Source organism: Haliotis rufescens, unplaced genomic scaffold (assembly GCF_023055435.1).
Source record: "Haliotis rufescens isolate VD_foot unplaced genomic scaffold, xgHalRufe1.0.p SCAF_22, whole genome shotgun sequence".
In the NCBI taxonomy this organism is placed as follows: domain Eukaryota; kingdom Metazoa; phylum Mollusca; class Gastropoda; order Lepetellida; family Haliotidae; genus Haliotis; species Haliotis rufescens.
The window spans coordinates 9357558-9377187 of NW_025963913.1; the positions used below are offsets into that span (position 1 = coordinate 9357558).

At 40.1% G+C, this 19630-nt stretch overlaps 1 protein-coding gene across 3 annotated transcripts in view; it reads right to left on the reverse strand.

The window, feature by feature from the left end:
- LOC124114452 (ankyrin repeat domain-containing protein 26-like) overlaps positions 1–19630 on the reverse strand; it is a 792436-nt gene that overhangs the window by 236348 nt on the left and 536458 nt on the right. For all 3 annotated transcript variants that reach the window (XM_046475021.2, XM_046475020.2, XM_046475019.2), the window contains one exon: positions 44–128. In XM_046475021.2, the coding sequence (XP_046330977.2) occupies positions 44–128 (85 nt within the window). The remainder of the gene's footprint in view (positions 1–43; positions 129–19630) is intronic.

Sequence of the window (19630 nt, forward strand, 5' to 3'; positions counted from 1 at the left end):
ATATGTCATGACAATTGTTAAAGAGAGCGACCGTCTCACTCACCATATTGACTTCTTTCATCTTCTCGATATCCTCAACCTTTATCTCAATCTCTTTCTCCCACTCAACTCTTCTCTGCTGGAATTCCCTGTTGAGAGGAGGAGGACTTTTGTGTATTTTCATAAATGATAATGCCGAAGCAAACATAGCACCAAGGTACACTTTTGCTCACCATATACTCAGGTGGACTTAAGTTAAGTGACTGAATCGGTCCTGTTTCTGTGGAGTCATGGTACCAGGGGTCATCCATACCAGCAAAAGCATTAAAGTTATTGACATTATACAACATTCATTGTCAGTGTATCTATGAAAGTCAATACATGTCAATGCTTTTCTCTTTCTTATATTCTTTATTGTGTAGCTGAGGATATGTGAGACGAAGACTGTCTGCAACAAAATCAAATATACAAAACTACTCGACAGCAGTAATGGCCGACAGCATCACACGACATGCAAATACAAGTTGAACATTAAACATAAATATTATACCCATGTCAGGAATAGAACCCGGCTCTGTGGCAGGACAAGTGAATGCTTTAATCACAAGGCTACCCGGCCCTACGCATCACAAAGCTTACTGAGTTATTTATTATGCTTATATTACATGAACATGCATGCCACTTGATCTGACCACACGACTCTACATTCTTCTTAGACAGCCCATCTACAATTAAATCTCGGCCATGCTGCTTCTTAGCTCCCTACCAAATAAGGTTAACCTCCCTTTGTAACAGACATAATTAAAGTGCCGTAAAATCTTTTAACAGCAAAACACTGCAGGCTGTATTTAGCGGCAACAGTCAGGCTTGCACATCACATGTAATTATTCATTGAGTACTGGACAAACGTTTCTTAAGAAATATTTCTCATGAAATGTCAAGTGTACACAAAAATTGACACAATGAATGAAAGCATGATTATTATTTTTGTTTCGTCATCGTCTGATGAAGAAACATTACATTATGTACCCATGTTAACATGTAACTGAGTAAATCAGTCAGTTGTCAGTTGAAATACCCAGATTCGTTTATGTTCATAGAAAACTGTAACAATGCTGCAGTAATGAGATTATGTTTTAAGTAGGTAGTTTGTTCACAATGCGATACATATCATGCCACTTAATTCACAGCAATTTCCCATGAATTCCGACAAAATATAAGGGATCTTAATGATTACAATGTAGCTATCATTAAGGAGTTAATTTACAATACCGTGGCGTATCTAATCATAATGAAATTTCACTTCATGCTTGAGCAGTGTCATGGTGCCAGATACCAGCCCCTCAGAGACTGGTGCATGCAGTAAAGGGTTAATTTACAACCCCAGCTGTGACTGGAGGATTCACAGGCACCACTGAGCAATTTGCAACAAGTTGGAGACAAAAAACATAATGTTAGACTACATGCATCCAATAACTCTCTGCTAATAAATTAGAACTAAGTAAGAAGAACCAAGGAATTTACCAAGTTCCCCCAAGTCCAGGTGGAGAGTTCCCCAAGTCCAGGTGGAGAGTCCACCATGGCAAGTGCCTCATTGTTGTAATACTCATTTATCGCTCATAGCGCATCAGAATTATGTAACAGGTTATGTAATTAGACTATGTGTAGGAATATCTTGCCCACACTTGCACTTATTCTACCTGTAACCATAAAGTCATCCAAGTAAACCAAGTGGCCCTAAAATGTGTTAGTCTGCTATAACCTGAAGTTCCCGATTCAACAGTATGTGTAGCATGGTTCTACAACACCCATGGAAGGACAGTATTATTATTTATTACAATGGCAAGACTTGGTAAAAAAAACTGTGTTTGAGAAAATTTGATTTATCAAATTTAAACAAATACCAGTAAAATAAACTTTAGTAGTTTTGACACTATTTTGAAGTACAAAATCTTTAGCAACTACATGTATTAATCAAAATCATAGCAAAACTACCGACGACATAAGGAACACATTCATGATTTCATTGCAGAACTAACCAACAAACACTAAATGATTCATGGTACAAGACCCACATTGCATAAAACTTAGCTTGTTGGCTCTTTCTATATAGGACATTATATCATTTCTTCTTAAATAATATATTTTTTAAAAAGATAGATAGTATTGAAAGTGAATACCAATATTTTTATGCATAAAACCTGTTTCAAGATACAAAGAATTTGTAAAAACAAAGGCAGTATCTCTTTCTTACACCATGATCAGGCATTATCAAGAGTGCCTGATCAATTCAGATACAGAATAAATTATATACTGAACAACAAATATTCCTGTGACATTGAATAAGATTTAATGCAAAGTTATGTTTTCTACCAAATCTGAAACAATTTCGGTTTGCAACAGATAAAAGACTCCTGTAAGTGTTCAAATAGTTTAATTTTTCCATACTGACTTCAGAAAATGTGTGATTTCATAAAAAACATGCCAAAATGTCAATTTACAAATCAATAGCGTGTGTGTCCACCTCTGGTTGCGATGCAAGCAACACATCTTCATCTCATGGAATGGAACAGGCATCGCACAAAGTCCTGTGGGATATCTGTCCATATCTGCTGGAGCATGTTTTGAAGTTCCTGGGGTGTCTGTGGAACACGTGGTTGACGTCGTAGGCACCTATCCATCTCATCCCACATGTGCTCGATTGGTGTGAGATCAGGGGAGCGAGCCAGCCAGGGGATGACATTCACGTTGTTTTGTTGAAGAGAATTCTGAACAAGACGAGCAATATGAGGCCGGGCATTGTCATGTTAAAAGGTAATGCCTGGGCCATGACCACGCAAAAACGGTAGAACTACAGGGCCGATGATCTCGTCGCAGTAGTGCTGTCCATTGAGATTTCCCTCTACCACTATCAAACAGGTCCTCTGTCTTGCTGTAATCCCACCCCATACCATAATGCTACCACCCCCGAACCGATCTTCTTCCATGACACAATGATTGACGTAACGTTCACCTCGACGTCGGTACACTCGAATCCGTCTATCGCTGTGGCTGAGGTGAAAACGAGACTCGTCAGTGAATAGAACTTGTCCCCACTGCATGGCCGTCCAGCATAGACGCTGTCTGCACCACTGTAGACGTCCTTGACAGTGGTTTCCTGTCAAAATGGGATGTCTGGTGGGTCTTCTGGCGACAATCCCTGCACATCTGAGGCGACGACGTATGGTTTGTGAAGATATTTGTCGAAGGCCAGGTATGCTTCTTGCAGTCACTGTTGCTAGCTGGAATTGATTTCGTAGGTGTGTTGTTCGAATCCAGTTGTCTTGTCGATTATTGGTTATGCGTGGCCTGACACTCCGAGGATGGTCTCTGACTGCATTCATCTGTTGTCAACGTTGCCATATAAACACCAAATGGTGTTTCTGTGGATGTTAAATTGTCTTGCAACATCACATTGACTAGATCCTGCTTCAAGTATACCAATTGCTCTCAGACGCTCATTTTCTGACAGGCGTGGCATTTCGTAATGTTGAATAATTGCGTAATTTTGTTGTTTTTCTGAGTGGTTGTTGTCAGCACGATGGTAAACAATGCATATGCCATCCTGTTAACGAACATGTTTCTATACCCATTCTTGGGTAGTGAAATGCATGGGGCTTGCATCAAAGTAAACTTTTGCATGGAATGCATGCTTTTCTGTAGCAGTTGCGTTTTTGTGACTTGATCCCATACATGTACTACAATATTGAAAACCAAACTTTACTTGTTTGAAAAATACACTTAAATATTGGTGTCACTTTTGTTGTTGAGTATATAATTCTTAACAGATTTCATATATAACTGTGATGAATATTGAAATGTATTTAACCCAAAAGGTAAATCTCTACCATGATTTGAGGAGATTGTCAATATTTGATAATTGAGCAAGAGCTAGCGTTACGCGTCATCGGGTATTGTGACGTGATTGTAAACTTTGAGGTGCAAGGCCCCGTTCCACAAGGCGATCATATTGTAGCGCAATGACAGTTGTTAGTCTAAGTTAAAGTATAAGTATAAAGTATCATGCGATAACCTTAGCCCTATGATAATTTTTCTGGAATGGACACCTGAATTCTAAGGTTGTATGGTATTAAATTCATACGTTTCAACTTTTGATGTGTTTGAAGTATTATTCTGTTAAACAATTGGGTTATGCCATGGATCGTGTAGGTGTCAGCCTATTCATACTCAACAGTATAAAAACGTTATAAATGGCAAGCAATAAACAAAATACTAAAGTCGCTCCCGTGTAAAACCAATTTTATGAAACTCGTGAATACATATGGTATCTGACTCGCTTTTGTTTGTCAGATACCAGAACAATTTGCTCGTTTCATAAAATTGGTATTACACGGGAGCTGGTTTAGTATTCTATGTTGAAAATGAGCTTCAAATTTACTTGACAGAGATTTTGTTGGCTTTAGGACATTTTCATCTGGTTTTTTTACATTTCGAAAGGATTTTACCAAATTTTAGAACAACTTTAGGACATTATGGATGACAATCAGTCAGTATCCTAGAAAAGGAACTGGTCTGAATCCCTGTTTGTGTGTAGTTTTATCATTTAAGGAAAAGTCATGTTCACACTAGTATTTGTGAATCATGCTTGGGATGTATGTTTAAATATCTGATGAACTCCAGGTGTCCAGCTACCTGATATTTGCATTTAAATGTATGTTGCTTCATGCACATATAATACTTGTCACTTCACATGTTATTTGTAAGATGAAATATATATGATTTAGTGTTATGTCCTATAGGCATGTGGTTTCTGGAGAAATAAAAAAAAAATTCTTCTTAATCAGTAAGAGTCATGATGTCAACAGGTAATTTTGATTCATGTGGGGGTGTCCTTCGACTATGCGCCTGTCCACTAGGGTCGACATTAGTGTGGAGAGCTTTAAAGCTGGGAACTTCTGAGATATTTAAGTCTTTGAATGGCATTTAGAAGTGATACACATAAGGAAGAGAATTGATGGATGTCAACTTCTTTATTATGAGGAATACAAGGTGATGCTCATGATAAAGAAGTAAACATTCATAAATTCTCTTCCTGATGAGATATTTGTTTTAATTTACATGTTTAGTAAAATCTAAATATTTTTTACATTTGTATACTTATCCTGCATTACTCCGTATTGCATTTACTGCTGTCTTTGACAGAGAGACGAACTGTGTGAGATCCAGCTGCTGAAGAAAGTTGTCCCAACCAGCTCAGGAGGCAGCGCCCTCTCACAGTCGGCACGTGACCCGGAAGTCATGACGTCACACCAAAACACATAACTGCTTTAAACATAACATCTGAAACTTCGTGGGGAGGTAGCGTAGCGAAAGGGAGGGCACTTAGACTTCGCAATGCAGGATAAGTATACAAATGTAAAAAATATTTAGATTTTACTAAATTTTTTAACTTATCCTGCATTACTCCGTATTGCATCTTTATCAGACGGCATGGCCGGTGGGCATACCAGTTCCAGGGGTTGTCTCTGGCTATGTTTCGGAGGTCGGTAACCCAACTTCTGGCTGGCCAATAAGGCGAGACCAAAGTCAATGGCAGTGGTCGAGTGGCCTGAACGTCTCAGTGGGCAAGTTGAATCAGACCAACTGTCTATTGGTTGAAAAGATTCCACCCAGGAAGTAGAACGATAGTCACGATCCCGAAGACCGACGGGAGAGCAGCGACAGGAGACATCGGAGACATCAGCGTTGATGTTGTGGTGTTGGAGACCGTGAACGGTCGTATGTCGTGCCATGGGAGGCAGACTCTACGTTGGGAGCGCTGGAGCCGCCGGAGGAGTAGGAGACCGTGAACGGTCGTATGTCGTGCCATGGGAGGCAGACTCTACTTTGAGAGCGCCGGAGCCGCCGGTGGTGTTGGGAGCACTGCTGCCGTCAACATAGATGGGGGTCGACGTGCACGTTGAGCGAGGTGTGTCCTGGATACTCGCATGAGCTGAAGGATCACAGCGACGAATGACTGCAACATCGGCACTGCCTTGTAAAAGTACAGGGCGTCGTACAATCACGCCAGAAAGGGGCGGCCCCGACCAGATTTGTTCCCGCGGCAAATCTGGAATTTAAGCAAAACATAAGTATGTGGCAAAGCCACAAAGTGCGGGAAGCATAATGTGATTCAAAAACTTTGTATTTCAATGAAGTTTATGAGATCAAACAATGACGCTAAAAGGTAGCGAAAAAGCATAGCTTTAAGCAAACACATAACCATGTGGCCAAATCACAAAGTATGGGAAGCATAAAGTAACTCAAAAACAGTATATTTTATTGAAGTTTATGCGATAAACAATTACGCTAAAAGGTAGCGAAAAGGCATAGCCTTAAGCAAACACGTAACCATGTGGCAAAACCACAGAGTACGGGAGACATAATGTAACTCAAAAACTTCGTATTATATTGAAGTTAATGAGAAGAAACAATTACGCTGAAAGGTAGCGAAAAGTCAAGGCTTTAAGCACACCAAAACAACATACATAAATGTAATGTATTACCCAAGCCAAAGAGAGAATTCAAAACGCGGAACACGAAATTACATGGCCACGTGGTGAATGGCCAAAATGGCGGGAAAGAAAACAAAATGGCGGGAACAACATTGCGCCCGTAAATTACTGTGACGTGAGCCACAAACGAGCGATAAACGTTACAATTTACGAATGGGAAGACCCTAAGGTCACGGCCCATAACAGGTAACAATGTAGCAGCATATAATGAATGTAGAAACACGCAAAATATAAAAAACAAACAATAAGCTTTAATTTCCACAAGGGATACAAAGTACGTCCGTCCGTGGAGGTGACAAAGCAGTTATGTGTTTTGGTGTGACGTCATGACTTCCGGGTCACGTGCCGACTGTGAGAGGGCGCTGCCTCCTGAGCTGGTTGGGACAACTTTCTTCAGCAGCTGGATTTCACACAGTTCGTCTCTCTGTCAAAGACAGCAGTAAATGCAATACGGAGTAATGCAGGATAAGTTAAAAAATTTAGTTGTTATTAGTAATAATTCATGACAATTTCTTTTCAATAAAAGATTACATATGAATTTTAATTTGTGTTCTCTCTTCAGATAGTTCTGCCACCCCAGGTTATGGAATATAGATCCTATTGATTAGTGATAACCATGGCAATTGCAGGTGCTTATTTCATCTTGGAACCTCTCAATGTTTTCCACTGTTGTCCCATGCATGTACCTAAATACTGGCAGTTTATTAAGTCCAATATTCTGGAAGTGTGACCAGGGATTTGTATCTAAAATTAGAATTTTAAACTAAGTGAAAAAACTTCTAATTTCCTTACATTCGGCGTTATTTTAGGATAGCATAGATATGTTAAAATTATTGAAGAGGAAAAGTTAACTGACATCTGCTGCAGATTTGGGGCTGAATATCAGCCTCTGAGCAGGTCTAGATTTATCCCTGGTGACATGCCCGACCACATGTTCCAGATGCCCATATACAATATATGTTATGATTAATATTTTATATAATAAAAACCAATGTAGCAGTGTGGCGAAATAATGTACTGCTTTGATGTTATCAACTGTTATTTTATTTTATTTCTATTCATTCAAAAGACCCACAAACTCTATGCCTTTCAGGTTATATTGGTTTTACTTAGAGCACCAGACAAAAAACGTTGGCAATGTAACTGTTGACAATGTATTTGTTGATATCCACATTATTTGCAACTTGTGCTTGTGTTTACGGTTTCCAATACTTTCCATTCAATTACGATGGCAAGTAAAAACAACTTAGTTACCCCGCCCTCGGATGAATAATATATTATTGACATGTTATATATTGACAATATAATATACTCTGTCTGACATCAGTGCTTCAAAGTAGGGCACACTTCGAACTTTCAGCCATGGTGACTTCCTCATTGACCGATAAAATTACACCGGACATATGATTAATTTTCACTCCCCATATACAATTTGATAACTAAACTCCTAACAGATTATACATAAACCTCCTCTTTAGATATTTTTGACACACGACTGGTACCAAAATATTCTTAGCTAAATTCAAGTTTCACTTGTTGTGACACTTTAGCGAATAGCCAGTGGTTGTCTCCTTGATGCCTTAAATGAGGATGGCAGCTTGTGGCCTGGGCTTATCGATCGGGACTGGATCGATTGGGACTAGATTACACACTTGGTCTCTAATGCTATAGTCAGGGCCTAGATTTTCGAAACGAACTTAGCTAAGATATATCTTAACAACTTACATTCAAAGATAACATATCTTAAGGTAAAGATAAGATAGATTTTTGAAACTATTGTAAACCTGTCGCAGATCGTACAGAGCTACAATACCTATCGTAACTCTGACAAAGAACTTATTTGTGTTAGAAATTGAAAAAGCGGGGTGTTTCTATTCTGTTTGGCTTGTCTGACAGCATTGCTGAGGGTCATTGAATAGTATTTGTCCGGTGACCCTATCCTTCACAATGATTTATTTTTTTCTGAATAAAAACATAGATAATTTAGGTGTTGTTTTTATAACGAAACAAAATACAGTTACTTTTGCTAAAAAAACCATTGAATATACTCTTTATACAAATTTACTATACACATATTTGATCACATTTTTCCTTGTTAAATCAATAAATACTACACTGTATAGTTATATTCAATTATTGGAACTGCTTGTCCCACACCCTTTTAGATGGAAATCCTGATGAGAAACGCTTATGGTTTTGCACTTTGTCACATACGTAGATTGATATTATTTCATAAAATGTGAAAATAAAGACTACAACATTGTCACAAATGAGATCCAGAAAATATAACAGCGGAAGTCGGCGCTTTTTGAAAACTAACATTGAGCAAGGTCTCGCGAATACAAAGAGAAACCACTTTCAGAGTATTAACTAAGATTAGCTGCCCCTGGGTTATCAATAAGGTCACGGTCATTACTTTAGCCTGCCGACACCTTCCATTTTTATCTTTCCCCAATTATTGAAAAGGTATGTTGTTTCACACTTATTCAGCATGGACTCATATAGAAATATATTGAAAGCTATCAACGCTATATAGTTATGTGGATTGCTGTCGCGATTAAGAACATTTCGTTGAATCTCTGATGCGTTCTTCGTGTTTTCGAAGTGTCATTTTGAATCACAGAGTTTTTCACAAAATGAAATGTCAATGTTTGAACGGAAAGCAGATTATTTGTTTGGAAAATATCTATGGCAAAGTATGCCGCCATCTTGGATAAAGATAAAATAAACTTATGACAGGTATGGGGCTATCTTAGATTTACGACAATCTTAAGATATCTTAGGGCTACGATAGTTTCGAAAATAGGCTACGATAGCCTACAATTTCTCTACGATAACGTAATTTTAGATAATTACGATAATTACTATAGTTTTAGGGGTATGATAGTTTAAAAAATCTAGGCCCTGGTCTCTAATACACGCCAGGTCAACGGCTCTCGCAAAATTAATAGACGGCCTAGTGTCTAATTGAGGAAATACGGTAGTTCGATATCGGTTGTTTGGGGCTACAATTTGATGTCCTTGGTTGTAACCCTGACTGCTTAGATGATGAGATTACAAGACTTAACAAAGGCATATCTTTTGCATGTTATGAACCTATTTATAAGGGACATGTTTGAAGTGAACAGACTCGGAACAGGCAAATTCCTCATTGAAACAACTGACAATGAATGCAAGATATAACATTATAGAATGTGTTTGAATTTTTTTTATTGATGTTTACAAACCTTTCAGTGATCGATATTCATTGCCATCTGCCTCAACCACCGAAAGGATTTGGCAGGAGGGGATTTGAAAGTCCATCAGAAAACACTCCTCCCTTCGAAAGGATGTCCCGACAGGCACTTGATCATATCAACTTATCAAACTTGATGAAATTCATTTCAGAACATGCAAAATTAAGCAAATCATACATGAATCACTGTTTCTAGGCCACAAATGTTGCGTCTCATCCGTAAAATCTTGAAATTGAAAGGTCACAAACATTGCAGATGCCGGCTTGTCTGCAGGCTATAAAACGTCTGTTCAGTCATACTCTAGTTCCATTTGTCATTATGTCGTACCATCTGTATCATATCCAGAAAATTTACAGGTTAATGTTGAACCACATTATAGTCTGAGGCACGGAGAATGTAAACAACAACATTGGCAGCCATATTGACAGTTGTGAGGTGTGAGCAACCATGATGTAGGTCAAGTTCTGCCATATCTAAGATCAGGGTGAAGAGGCACTTATTTTTAATGTGTATTATTAACTGGGGTAATTTCTAACTAACTAATAATACTTACACAATTAGAATACTTAGGAGAATGTTAATCAATAAAGTTTGTTGAAGAAATAAATTTGTTTAGCACCTTATTAAAACTATTTCTACAATCTCTCACCCCTGAAATGGAGATGGCATATTTGATTTCCAAGAAATGACTTTGTGAGTTCAAACAGTGCTCAACAGGTCGTGAAGAAACTAACACACTTATCTTTGTACTCAGTTTGGAGGGTTCTTTGCCAACTTCTTTTTGAAACACTGTGTTTTGAACCCCTATTTTGAACTAGTCTACACTTTGTGTATCTTAATATTGTACTTTAGTAATATTTGTTACATTCAAAACTACCCGTGACCCCTTTCAGGAATGTTCTAAGATAGTGGACTGTTATACCCTGTGTAGGTACGCATTGCAAGAGAGCACTGCTTTCAAAGCACCCTTGCCATCATTGTAGAATGGAAATAAACCTAGTGTGTTTGAAATTTGATGAAGTCTCACTGTAGAGTGAGTGAGTGAGTGAGTATGGTTTTAAGCCGCTTTTAGCAATATTCCAGCAATATCACGACGGGGACACCAGAAATGGGCTTCACACATTGTACCCATGTCGGGAATCGAACCCGGGTCCTCGGCGTGACGAGCGAACGTCTCACTGTAGAGTAGATAGAGGTATCTACTCTAGAGTGGGACAACATCAAATTTCAAAACAACAATATAAATGTCTCGTTTCCTTCAATACTTCATCGCAGATAAAACTGGAGTGTCAATATATAGAGAATATTCATGTGTCGGGTGAAATATCATGTTTCTCTAATCTAGTGGCAGAGGAAAGGAGACTTTCACGAGATGAGAGAAACATGATATTTCACTAGACACATGAATAATATGCTATATATTATATACTTATACACTTATTCATTATAAACATTTCTTGTTGTTATATACTGGAAAATTAAATTATTTAATGACAAATGTAAAACCTTGCAACATAAATTCTCCCTACCTAACACACAGGGACGTCTCACCACTCCATGTAATTACTACTTGAAATAAAAGTAATTTCTTGTTTGCAAATTTAAATAAATATAAACAAACTTAAAATATACTAGAGTCACAAAAATTCTTTGTAGTATATTCGGATATGATTATATTCAAAATCAGCTTAAAGGGGAAGTGTACACGCAAAAATCACTTTCTTTCTTATTTTAAACAAAACAGAATTTTAGAATTAGTTAGTATCAGTGTTTGAAAATATACACTAATTTTTCTCACAGTCAATGTAGCGAGCTCACAATAAGTGTGAAAATGTCATGCCGTAATGAGGCCTTCGTTTTCCGAGCTAAACAGGTCTGAGTTATCCCCCTTAGATTATGACGTAATTGGTGCCAATTTAACTGGGTCCCTGTCTTGTCACAACGCAAAAGATATCAAGTACCAGTTTATGGTGAGACAACATGGCATCCGATACGCCTGGTCCGAAGAAGTTCCCTTGACCCTTCAAGAAATCGCAAAACCATACGCTTTTGAACCAAAACGAGCAAGCTTCACGGTATGGAAACGATGAAAATCAAGTGGAAACAAGAGAAGACCCACATCACCTAATTTGTCACCCGACCCTGACTCGACATCTACACAATTAGGCCTACCAGTGACAACGTGGTAAGAATAACACTTTGATGTGTGTATACCTAAATTACCTATATGCTCATTATTACGTGTTCAGAAGCCGAAATGTAATATTCTAAGAGATTTTTGTCACGCCTGGTGACCCGCATGCTTCGTCAGAAGGCCTAGTCATCCTGTCCCACCCTGTTACGACCCTATTGCCGGTATCAGTATTGTCGTCAATCTGAGTTTGTCTGTATTAGGTGTAACTATTCCCACCACCTAAAGGCTACAGATCAATGCTACTTGCCAATATCAAGAAACAAATACGATCTGTCGCCAAACGTTGTCTCAACAAGATTACACATTTGGCCTACCAGCTGATGACGAGACCATATGCTTAGAGTAACACGAAAATTGGGTACGTCCCAGTACGTTTCTATTAGTCGGTTGCCGAGTGGAAACGTAGTGGGGGAAAAAAAGATTCTCTTTGATTTTTTCCCATCTGAGTTCAAAATACCTGCCATATTTATTGATAAGTAATTGGATGTCGTACTTCACACTTCACACCGTCCCCATTTGAAAGTGAAAAGATAGATCACTCCATTGATTTGTTTAGTGTTTGAAACCAGTTACTGCAGTAGGCCTACAGTATCTTATTCTATTTAATAGATAATTGGTTATTGTTTTTTTCTGACAAGCATTCATAGAAAATGCATTGCAACTTTGCAGGGAAACTATTTATCATCTATTATGGGGCCAGATTTAAAAAAAAAATGTTTAGAATCTATAAAAAAAGAAGAAATATCTAATATTTTGTGCAGCAAACAACAACAAACAATGTAATATAAGATCATAATTTATTTACATTGGCGACAAAGGGGGGCTACCTCTGTTGCTGGTGCTAGTGGGTCGTAAACCCGAGTGATAGGAATAGAGAAAGAGTACCCCGAGGATCGTGGATCCTGGGTTGATAGCTTGTTAGTGGGTCGTCAACCCGAGTATTGTTGTGGATTAATCTGGGATCTTGGATCCCAGTATAAGGGGAGATGTACCCTTGGAGGTCGTGAAGCCCCGGGTGTTAAGTTAGGGAGAGGTATATGGTATGAGTTGGGGGCTACAGACGCCTAAAGAGAGGTTGTGTGGCAACCGAGTGCCCCCAAGGAATAATATGTAATGACTTACCCCGGTATAACATATAATATGTAATGACTTATAACAAAGTTTAATAGCATCAGTCACGTGCCGTATAGTCTGTATCACAGCAAGCACTCGGGGCAGTAGCAGGGGTATGGAATTTATGGCACACTGTCTGTATATCCTCACTTAGCACATAGTGGATTCCCTATACTGTGCTCTACACGGTTGGGTACTACAGACACTACAGAAGAATCCTGAGATGATTTGGAACAAAGAACGATGGCACACGCAACTAACAGTCATGAATAAACATGGGTTGAGAACAATGCTTCACAACCATCTAAATATATACACAAACTGACGTGGTAGACTATGGCGCCTCGTCAGGTCGAAGTTGAGTCTATGCATGCCGCACGGTACATTGGGAGATCTGGGCTTGGCGCAAGGTAGCTTCTGGGGTTCGGATGTACCGAGTAAAACGGTCAGAGCTCCACCGTCCTAGAGTCTTGATGAGGTGGTCCTCTAGACGAGCTTGAGCTGCCGCTGTGGCCGCGCCGATCCTGAAAGAGTGTCCTGAATACCCACTGGAACTAAAACCGGCGCGACACAAAATAATGCTACCGGGTAAGCCATCTCAGAAAGGTATTCCTGGTAATGGCTGTAAAGGAGCTGTCCACAAAGAGGGGGTCGGTGTTACGTGCCCCACTCTGTCGTCTGGTCCATACGAGTCAGTCTTGGACACTTTGAGTCGTAAGATGAACCTGGCACGATTTGAGTCGAATGTGATGTCTTCTACGCAGATGTTGGCATCGACGTCGAAACTGGATGAGCAGGTAAACTCGCCACAACGTAAAAATCCAAAGAAAGCAATGGTGCACATAGTCTCCATATTCAAGTCATTGTAAGGTCCTAGCACGCCCTGTCTTAGGAGAGTGACGATCCGACAGAGAATGTAATACGTAATGGGAAGCCTCTTACTCTTGACGGGAGATTGTAACTTCTTGTATCCTCTCATCAAAGTCTGGATACGGGCGAAGGCACCAGAGGCTGGGGAATCAAACACAGTATGTAATCCGGCTTGCAAGTAAGTATACCTAATACCCGCCAGGTATGTTTTCACTGTTGTATAGGCAAGCTTAAGGACCCCGAAACAGTGGGCCAGAAGGTACTGGAGGTACATCTTTTGCACTGGGGGCAGAGTGTCGGCTTCCATTGGAAACAGGTACATGCGGATCATGAACTTGATGTAACACTGCACCCCTGTGTGGCGGCGGCGGACCACGGACCACAGGGTATTCAGATGGGTATTCAAATCCAGATGACTTGTGAACTGGGAGGGCATGGTGTGGCATCCTTCTCTGCTGATGGTGCTAGACTTCGGAATGTCTTGAGCTGCAAACGAGAGAGCGCATTAGCAATGTTGTTATGAACGCCAGGTATATGTTGTGCGATGACGACAAAGTTACCTTTAGCAGCAGTCCAGGTTAGTGTTCTCATTAAAGACATAATCTTAATACATTTGGATCTGCCTTTCCTAATGATATGAACTGTTGATATATTGTCACAGCCGAAGAGCACACGTTTTTGTGACCATCTATGTCCCCATAAGATGGCTGCCACAAAATGGGGTATAATTTCAGGAAGGCGAGGCTGTGTTCTACGCTCAATCCACTTAACAGTTTTGGAGGCCATTTGTTGGCAAACCAGGATCCTTGGAAATAACCACCAAAGCCTACAGTAGCGGCCGCATCCGTGTATAGTTCAATGTCACAGTTAGAGGTGGGAGTACAGTCATGGAAGAATGACACTCCATTCCATTCTTTCAAGAAGGTGGCCCACATGTGTAGGTCTTGGAGGCAGGCATGGGATAAGTACACATGATGGTGGAGTTTTCTCACTGTCTTAGAAAGGTCGATCAGGTAGGATAAGAAGGAACGGCCAGGGATAATGACTCTGCATGCATAATTTAGATGCCCCACTAGTGACAACAGTTCCCGTTTGGTACACTTTTTCCGTCGAGAAAACTCGTCGACCAATGCTGAAATTCTGGACAACTTGTCTCGTGGTAGCTTAGCAGTCATTGAAAGCGAGTCGAGGACAATTCCCAGATATTCGATGACTGGAACGGGACCTGCTGACTTATGTTCAGCTAATGGTATTTGGAGTAGCCTAAAGAGTTCACATAAAGTGTTCATGGTTTTTTTGGCATCGGCAGTTGGCGCATCGATGGTGAGGAAGTCGTCAAGGAGGTGGAGAATATGTTTGATGTCATAATTGTTATGCAGAATCCAGCATACTGCTTCTGAGAGGGAGTCGAAAAGTTTTGGACTTGATCTGCATCCGAAAGCCAAACGTGTATAAAAATAGAACTCTTCTTCCCACTTGAATCCAAAGAACGGCCAGAACTTGGGTGCAATGGGTACCTGTTTAAAGGCGTCGGAAATGTCAACCTTGCACATCAAGGCCCCCGGTCCTTCTTCCAGAATAAGAGATATAGCGTTGTCAATGGTCACATAGGACAGGGAACACGAGTCTTTGTCAATTAGTTCATTTACACTTGGGATGTCTGGCTTGTCGTGTGGGGCTGATTGGTCCAAAATTAGTCTTTTCTTGCGGCTGTACTTGCCTTCGGCTAAACCTAGGGGACTGACTGTATAGATGGGGTAAGGTGACTTGGTGAAAGGTCCGATCACGTATCCCCTTGCCACTTCTGACTGGACCAGTTTTGTGATGGTAGAAGGCTCTCGTCTGGCACTCAGGTTGTTGGGACACTCGACAGTTGTAGTAGGCAGAGGGGCGATTAGAGGGTCAAAGCCCAGTGTAAGTCCATTTATTAGTTTGTTGGAGGAAATCTGGTCTGGATGAGATGAAAGTTCATATTTTAGATGGGTCACATTGCTTTGTGTTAGGTTACCGGGTCCACGTGATAGTAGGGGAGCCAGCCCGTCTGGAGTCGGTCATGTCTTAAGCTTCCTCTCCCTGCAATTCTGTTTTCCGTGGCTTGAGTCTTTACAGAGAACACACACATGTTCGAAATAGCAGGTTTGTCGCTGGCAGCCCTGGTCATTAAACTTGTTGCACACTTCCCTGCCGTTGATGCGTACTTTGGGTCGACCTCTGGCGTCGACTTTGCCTTGGCGGTAGCTTGTTGAGGCCCTGTCAAACTGCCTGCTTGGACGTCTGATCCTTGGGTCCATGAGATTGGGGCATCCCTCAGAAGTGTGGGTTATGCATGATTGACAGGACCTGGCCCTCTGTCCTGTGGAACACATAGTATATATTCGTTTGTCCACCATGTCCCACCTAATAGGCGTACCTTTTTCTGCATAGGCTGCTACACGTGCGGCGAACAGTTTATGGTAATCATAATGATTTGTCTTGCCGGGAAAGAGTTTAGCCAGTCCTACTACGGTCTGTTCGCGGTCGTCCAACTGTGCACGTAGTTCATGGTTGTTTTCACAGTACACGTTCTTGTAAGCCGTGAATGCGATGATGAAGTCGGGTAGTGACAGAGACCTTCCTGGCTTGGTATCTTCACGTCCCTCTGTTTCATGTTCGCTGATGTCGAGATCTTGCTGTAGTAATAATGCCAAGTTGACGTATTTACCTTGTTTGATTTTTGTCTTGAGGTGGGCTGGAATGGTGTTGATCGGTGGCAGGGAGTCAGAAGGGACGGCCTGTGGCATCTGGAGGGTTGTTGGCTGATGTGTTGTTGTAGAATCCCCTTTTAACGAGTAGATAAGTGCTTTCAGTTCACGCACTTCATCGCGGAGAGACTTGTCATTCGCCATGTTGTTTACATCCGGGCATCTGGCAGGCATGTCGGAAAGCATGGGGGAGATGTCGTTACTGTCGTAGATTGAACCTGTGTCGACCGGAATGTGTGTCTAGCTGCTTGGGCTAATTCATTGACAGAAGGTTGTAAACAGCTAGCTGCACTTGTTGATGGCTGGTGATGAAGGTTGTCGTGTTGAGCCTCGTGTGTCGTATCATGGGTGTCACTGATCACTTCGACTAATCTGCCACTTGACACGTTCTCGTTGTAAAGCTGGAGGAGGAATTTTCGAGTCCACGAGGTAGGCACTTTCATTCCCAGCTGTGATAGTCGGTTTCTCAGGTCGGCCGCAGTCAAATACGGGGGGGTTGCCCGGCTAGGTCGACTGGAGCGAGGTGTGAGGTCGCCATCTTGTTTGTTGTGATCTGGGGTCAAAGTTGAGCCGCTGACACTTTTGCCTTTACGAGGTCGTCTAGACGAAAGGGGTTGTTTCCCTCTGCTTGCAGACATGTTGGCCCAGAGTAGGACAATAGGCAACACGATACGGTAATGGATGTCAAAATAACATCGAGATTAAGGCCGATGACGAGAAGCATAAACGAGATGGCTTTGATAGAAACGAGAATGAGCGGATGGTAGGTGAAGGGTTAAATAGGCTTTGGTGAGTGACGTCAGAAGCATGGGTTTGCACATGCGTTGCCGACAAAGAATTGAATTGTGGGATAGGTAAAGTGTAACCTGATCCATAGCAGAAAAAATGGAGTACGATGTACAAGTGATGACAGTTCATAATAAAATATACGACGTTGTAGGATACATGAAGCGCAAGAAGCTGCGGCTAAGGTACTAGTTGTTTGTGCACAAACTAAAATAATAAATTTGACATATAATTAATTATTAAAAACAGTGGGTTGTTCAACTGAGTGGACCAGATATATGTAAAATGTTTACAAAAAGCTCATTTACTGTCACAATCAATACATATAAATTATCTAAGAAATGATAAGTATAACTTGTTGAATATTAGTGAAAAATATTTGAAATTGTAAATCTTTGTTTGGAAATTTGGACCTCCCAATTTGACCTTTTGAGCAAAACGTCTGTAACAACCACCTCCTAAAATGCAAATGAAATATGCAATCATTTTTTTATGTGAGTGAGTGAGTAGGGTTTTACCCGGCTTTTAGCAATATTCCAGCAATATCACAACTTGGGGACACCAGAAAAGGGCTTAACATGTTGTGCCCTTGTGGGGAATCAAACTTGGGTCTTCAGTGTGACGATCGAACGCTTTCACCACAAGGCTACCCCACCACCCTTTTTTATATTAACACTTGAAATAAAGTTTAAAAAACATATAATATGATTTACTTTCATCAATTTATTTTATTATGCATTTTAAGATCTATCATGCACAACAAACAAATCTGGCAAGTAAAATAAGAGATTCGAGTACCATAAATATTTATTTGCCAGCAAGTTGTGAAAGCATATGTAACTTGTAAGGTTATTAAATTACATCAGTGATATTGAAACATGCCCACATTATTTCAAGAAGTATTCAAACCTACAGTAATAAACACATCATGTCAACATGATAGAACTTAAAGTATCAGAGAAAAGTTATTCCATCTTGTGTTGTGGAGGTGATTCATGAAAGATTTCCATCTGATGTATGTAATGTTTTTCTCTATGCTCATTAAAATATTTTTTTTCATTGAAATCTTGTTTTATGGTCTCTGACAACAATCAGCCTTTGCTGTTTCACTTGATAAGTTTCTGTAATACAGGATGGCTCATGCTGGATCAGTTAGTTTTGGGCAAGGGCGAAGGCCGGGGAAAAGACTGAAGAAAATATCACAAGCACTGGCTTAATGCTCAGTGGCAACTTGTTAGTGCACTGGTTGACTATTTCAAAGGTACAGCTCTCTTGTTGTCTGAAGCACTGTACCTCACAAGACACTCTAATATTTTATGACTTGTAACTCTGCATGAAAATAAACACAATTTGCACACAATGAAAATGGATCTCAACACCAGGGCTTTCTTGTGACACCGGTGGGGTAGGATACTCTCACCTTTTCGTGAACACCTGGTATTATCACTATTTGATAGCGATTCATTAACACGTGCTCATGATTTAGTCAGAATCGTACCATCAACTGTTTTTTACAGAGATTTCATATGAATATGGAAAGGGTTTTGTCGCATTTATACTCTTCCATATCATTGTGGGACCTGAAAAATAAAAAAATAATCTTAACATAAATTTGTCAAAATAATATGTACACTGACTAAATAATTGTAAAAGAAGCTGGTAATAATCTTCAGCAGTGTCAGGCATGTCACTGGGTGCCTGAATACAAATATCATCAGTTAACTGTGTACAAATTGTATCAGATCTAAACGTTTATATGTCATTCACAGTATACTTTCATTTGTCATCCACACTACACTTTTACAACAAAAGACAACAATATAGAATATAATAGATACACAAAATAGTTCAATACAGAAATTATTAGCATATAGTATTTACATTGTGTGATTATTCATTGTCAAAATATTATTTTGTACCTCATACTGTGAAGCAGGTGTGCCATGCTTCTGGTGTACATTGGACAGTGACTGTACACCATGATGGACTGGGGACCTGTACTTTCTGGGCATCGGTGTCTGGCATGACTTGGCTCAAAACTTCATATTTGAAAGATACAACATAGAAACATTAACACTTTTATCATCTATATCTCACTATCACAAAATATAAAATGGTAACTTGATTTTTTTCATGTATAAATGTGCTATAAATTGT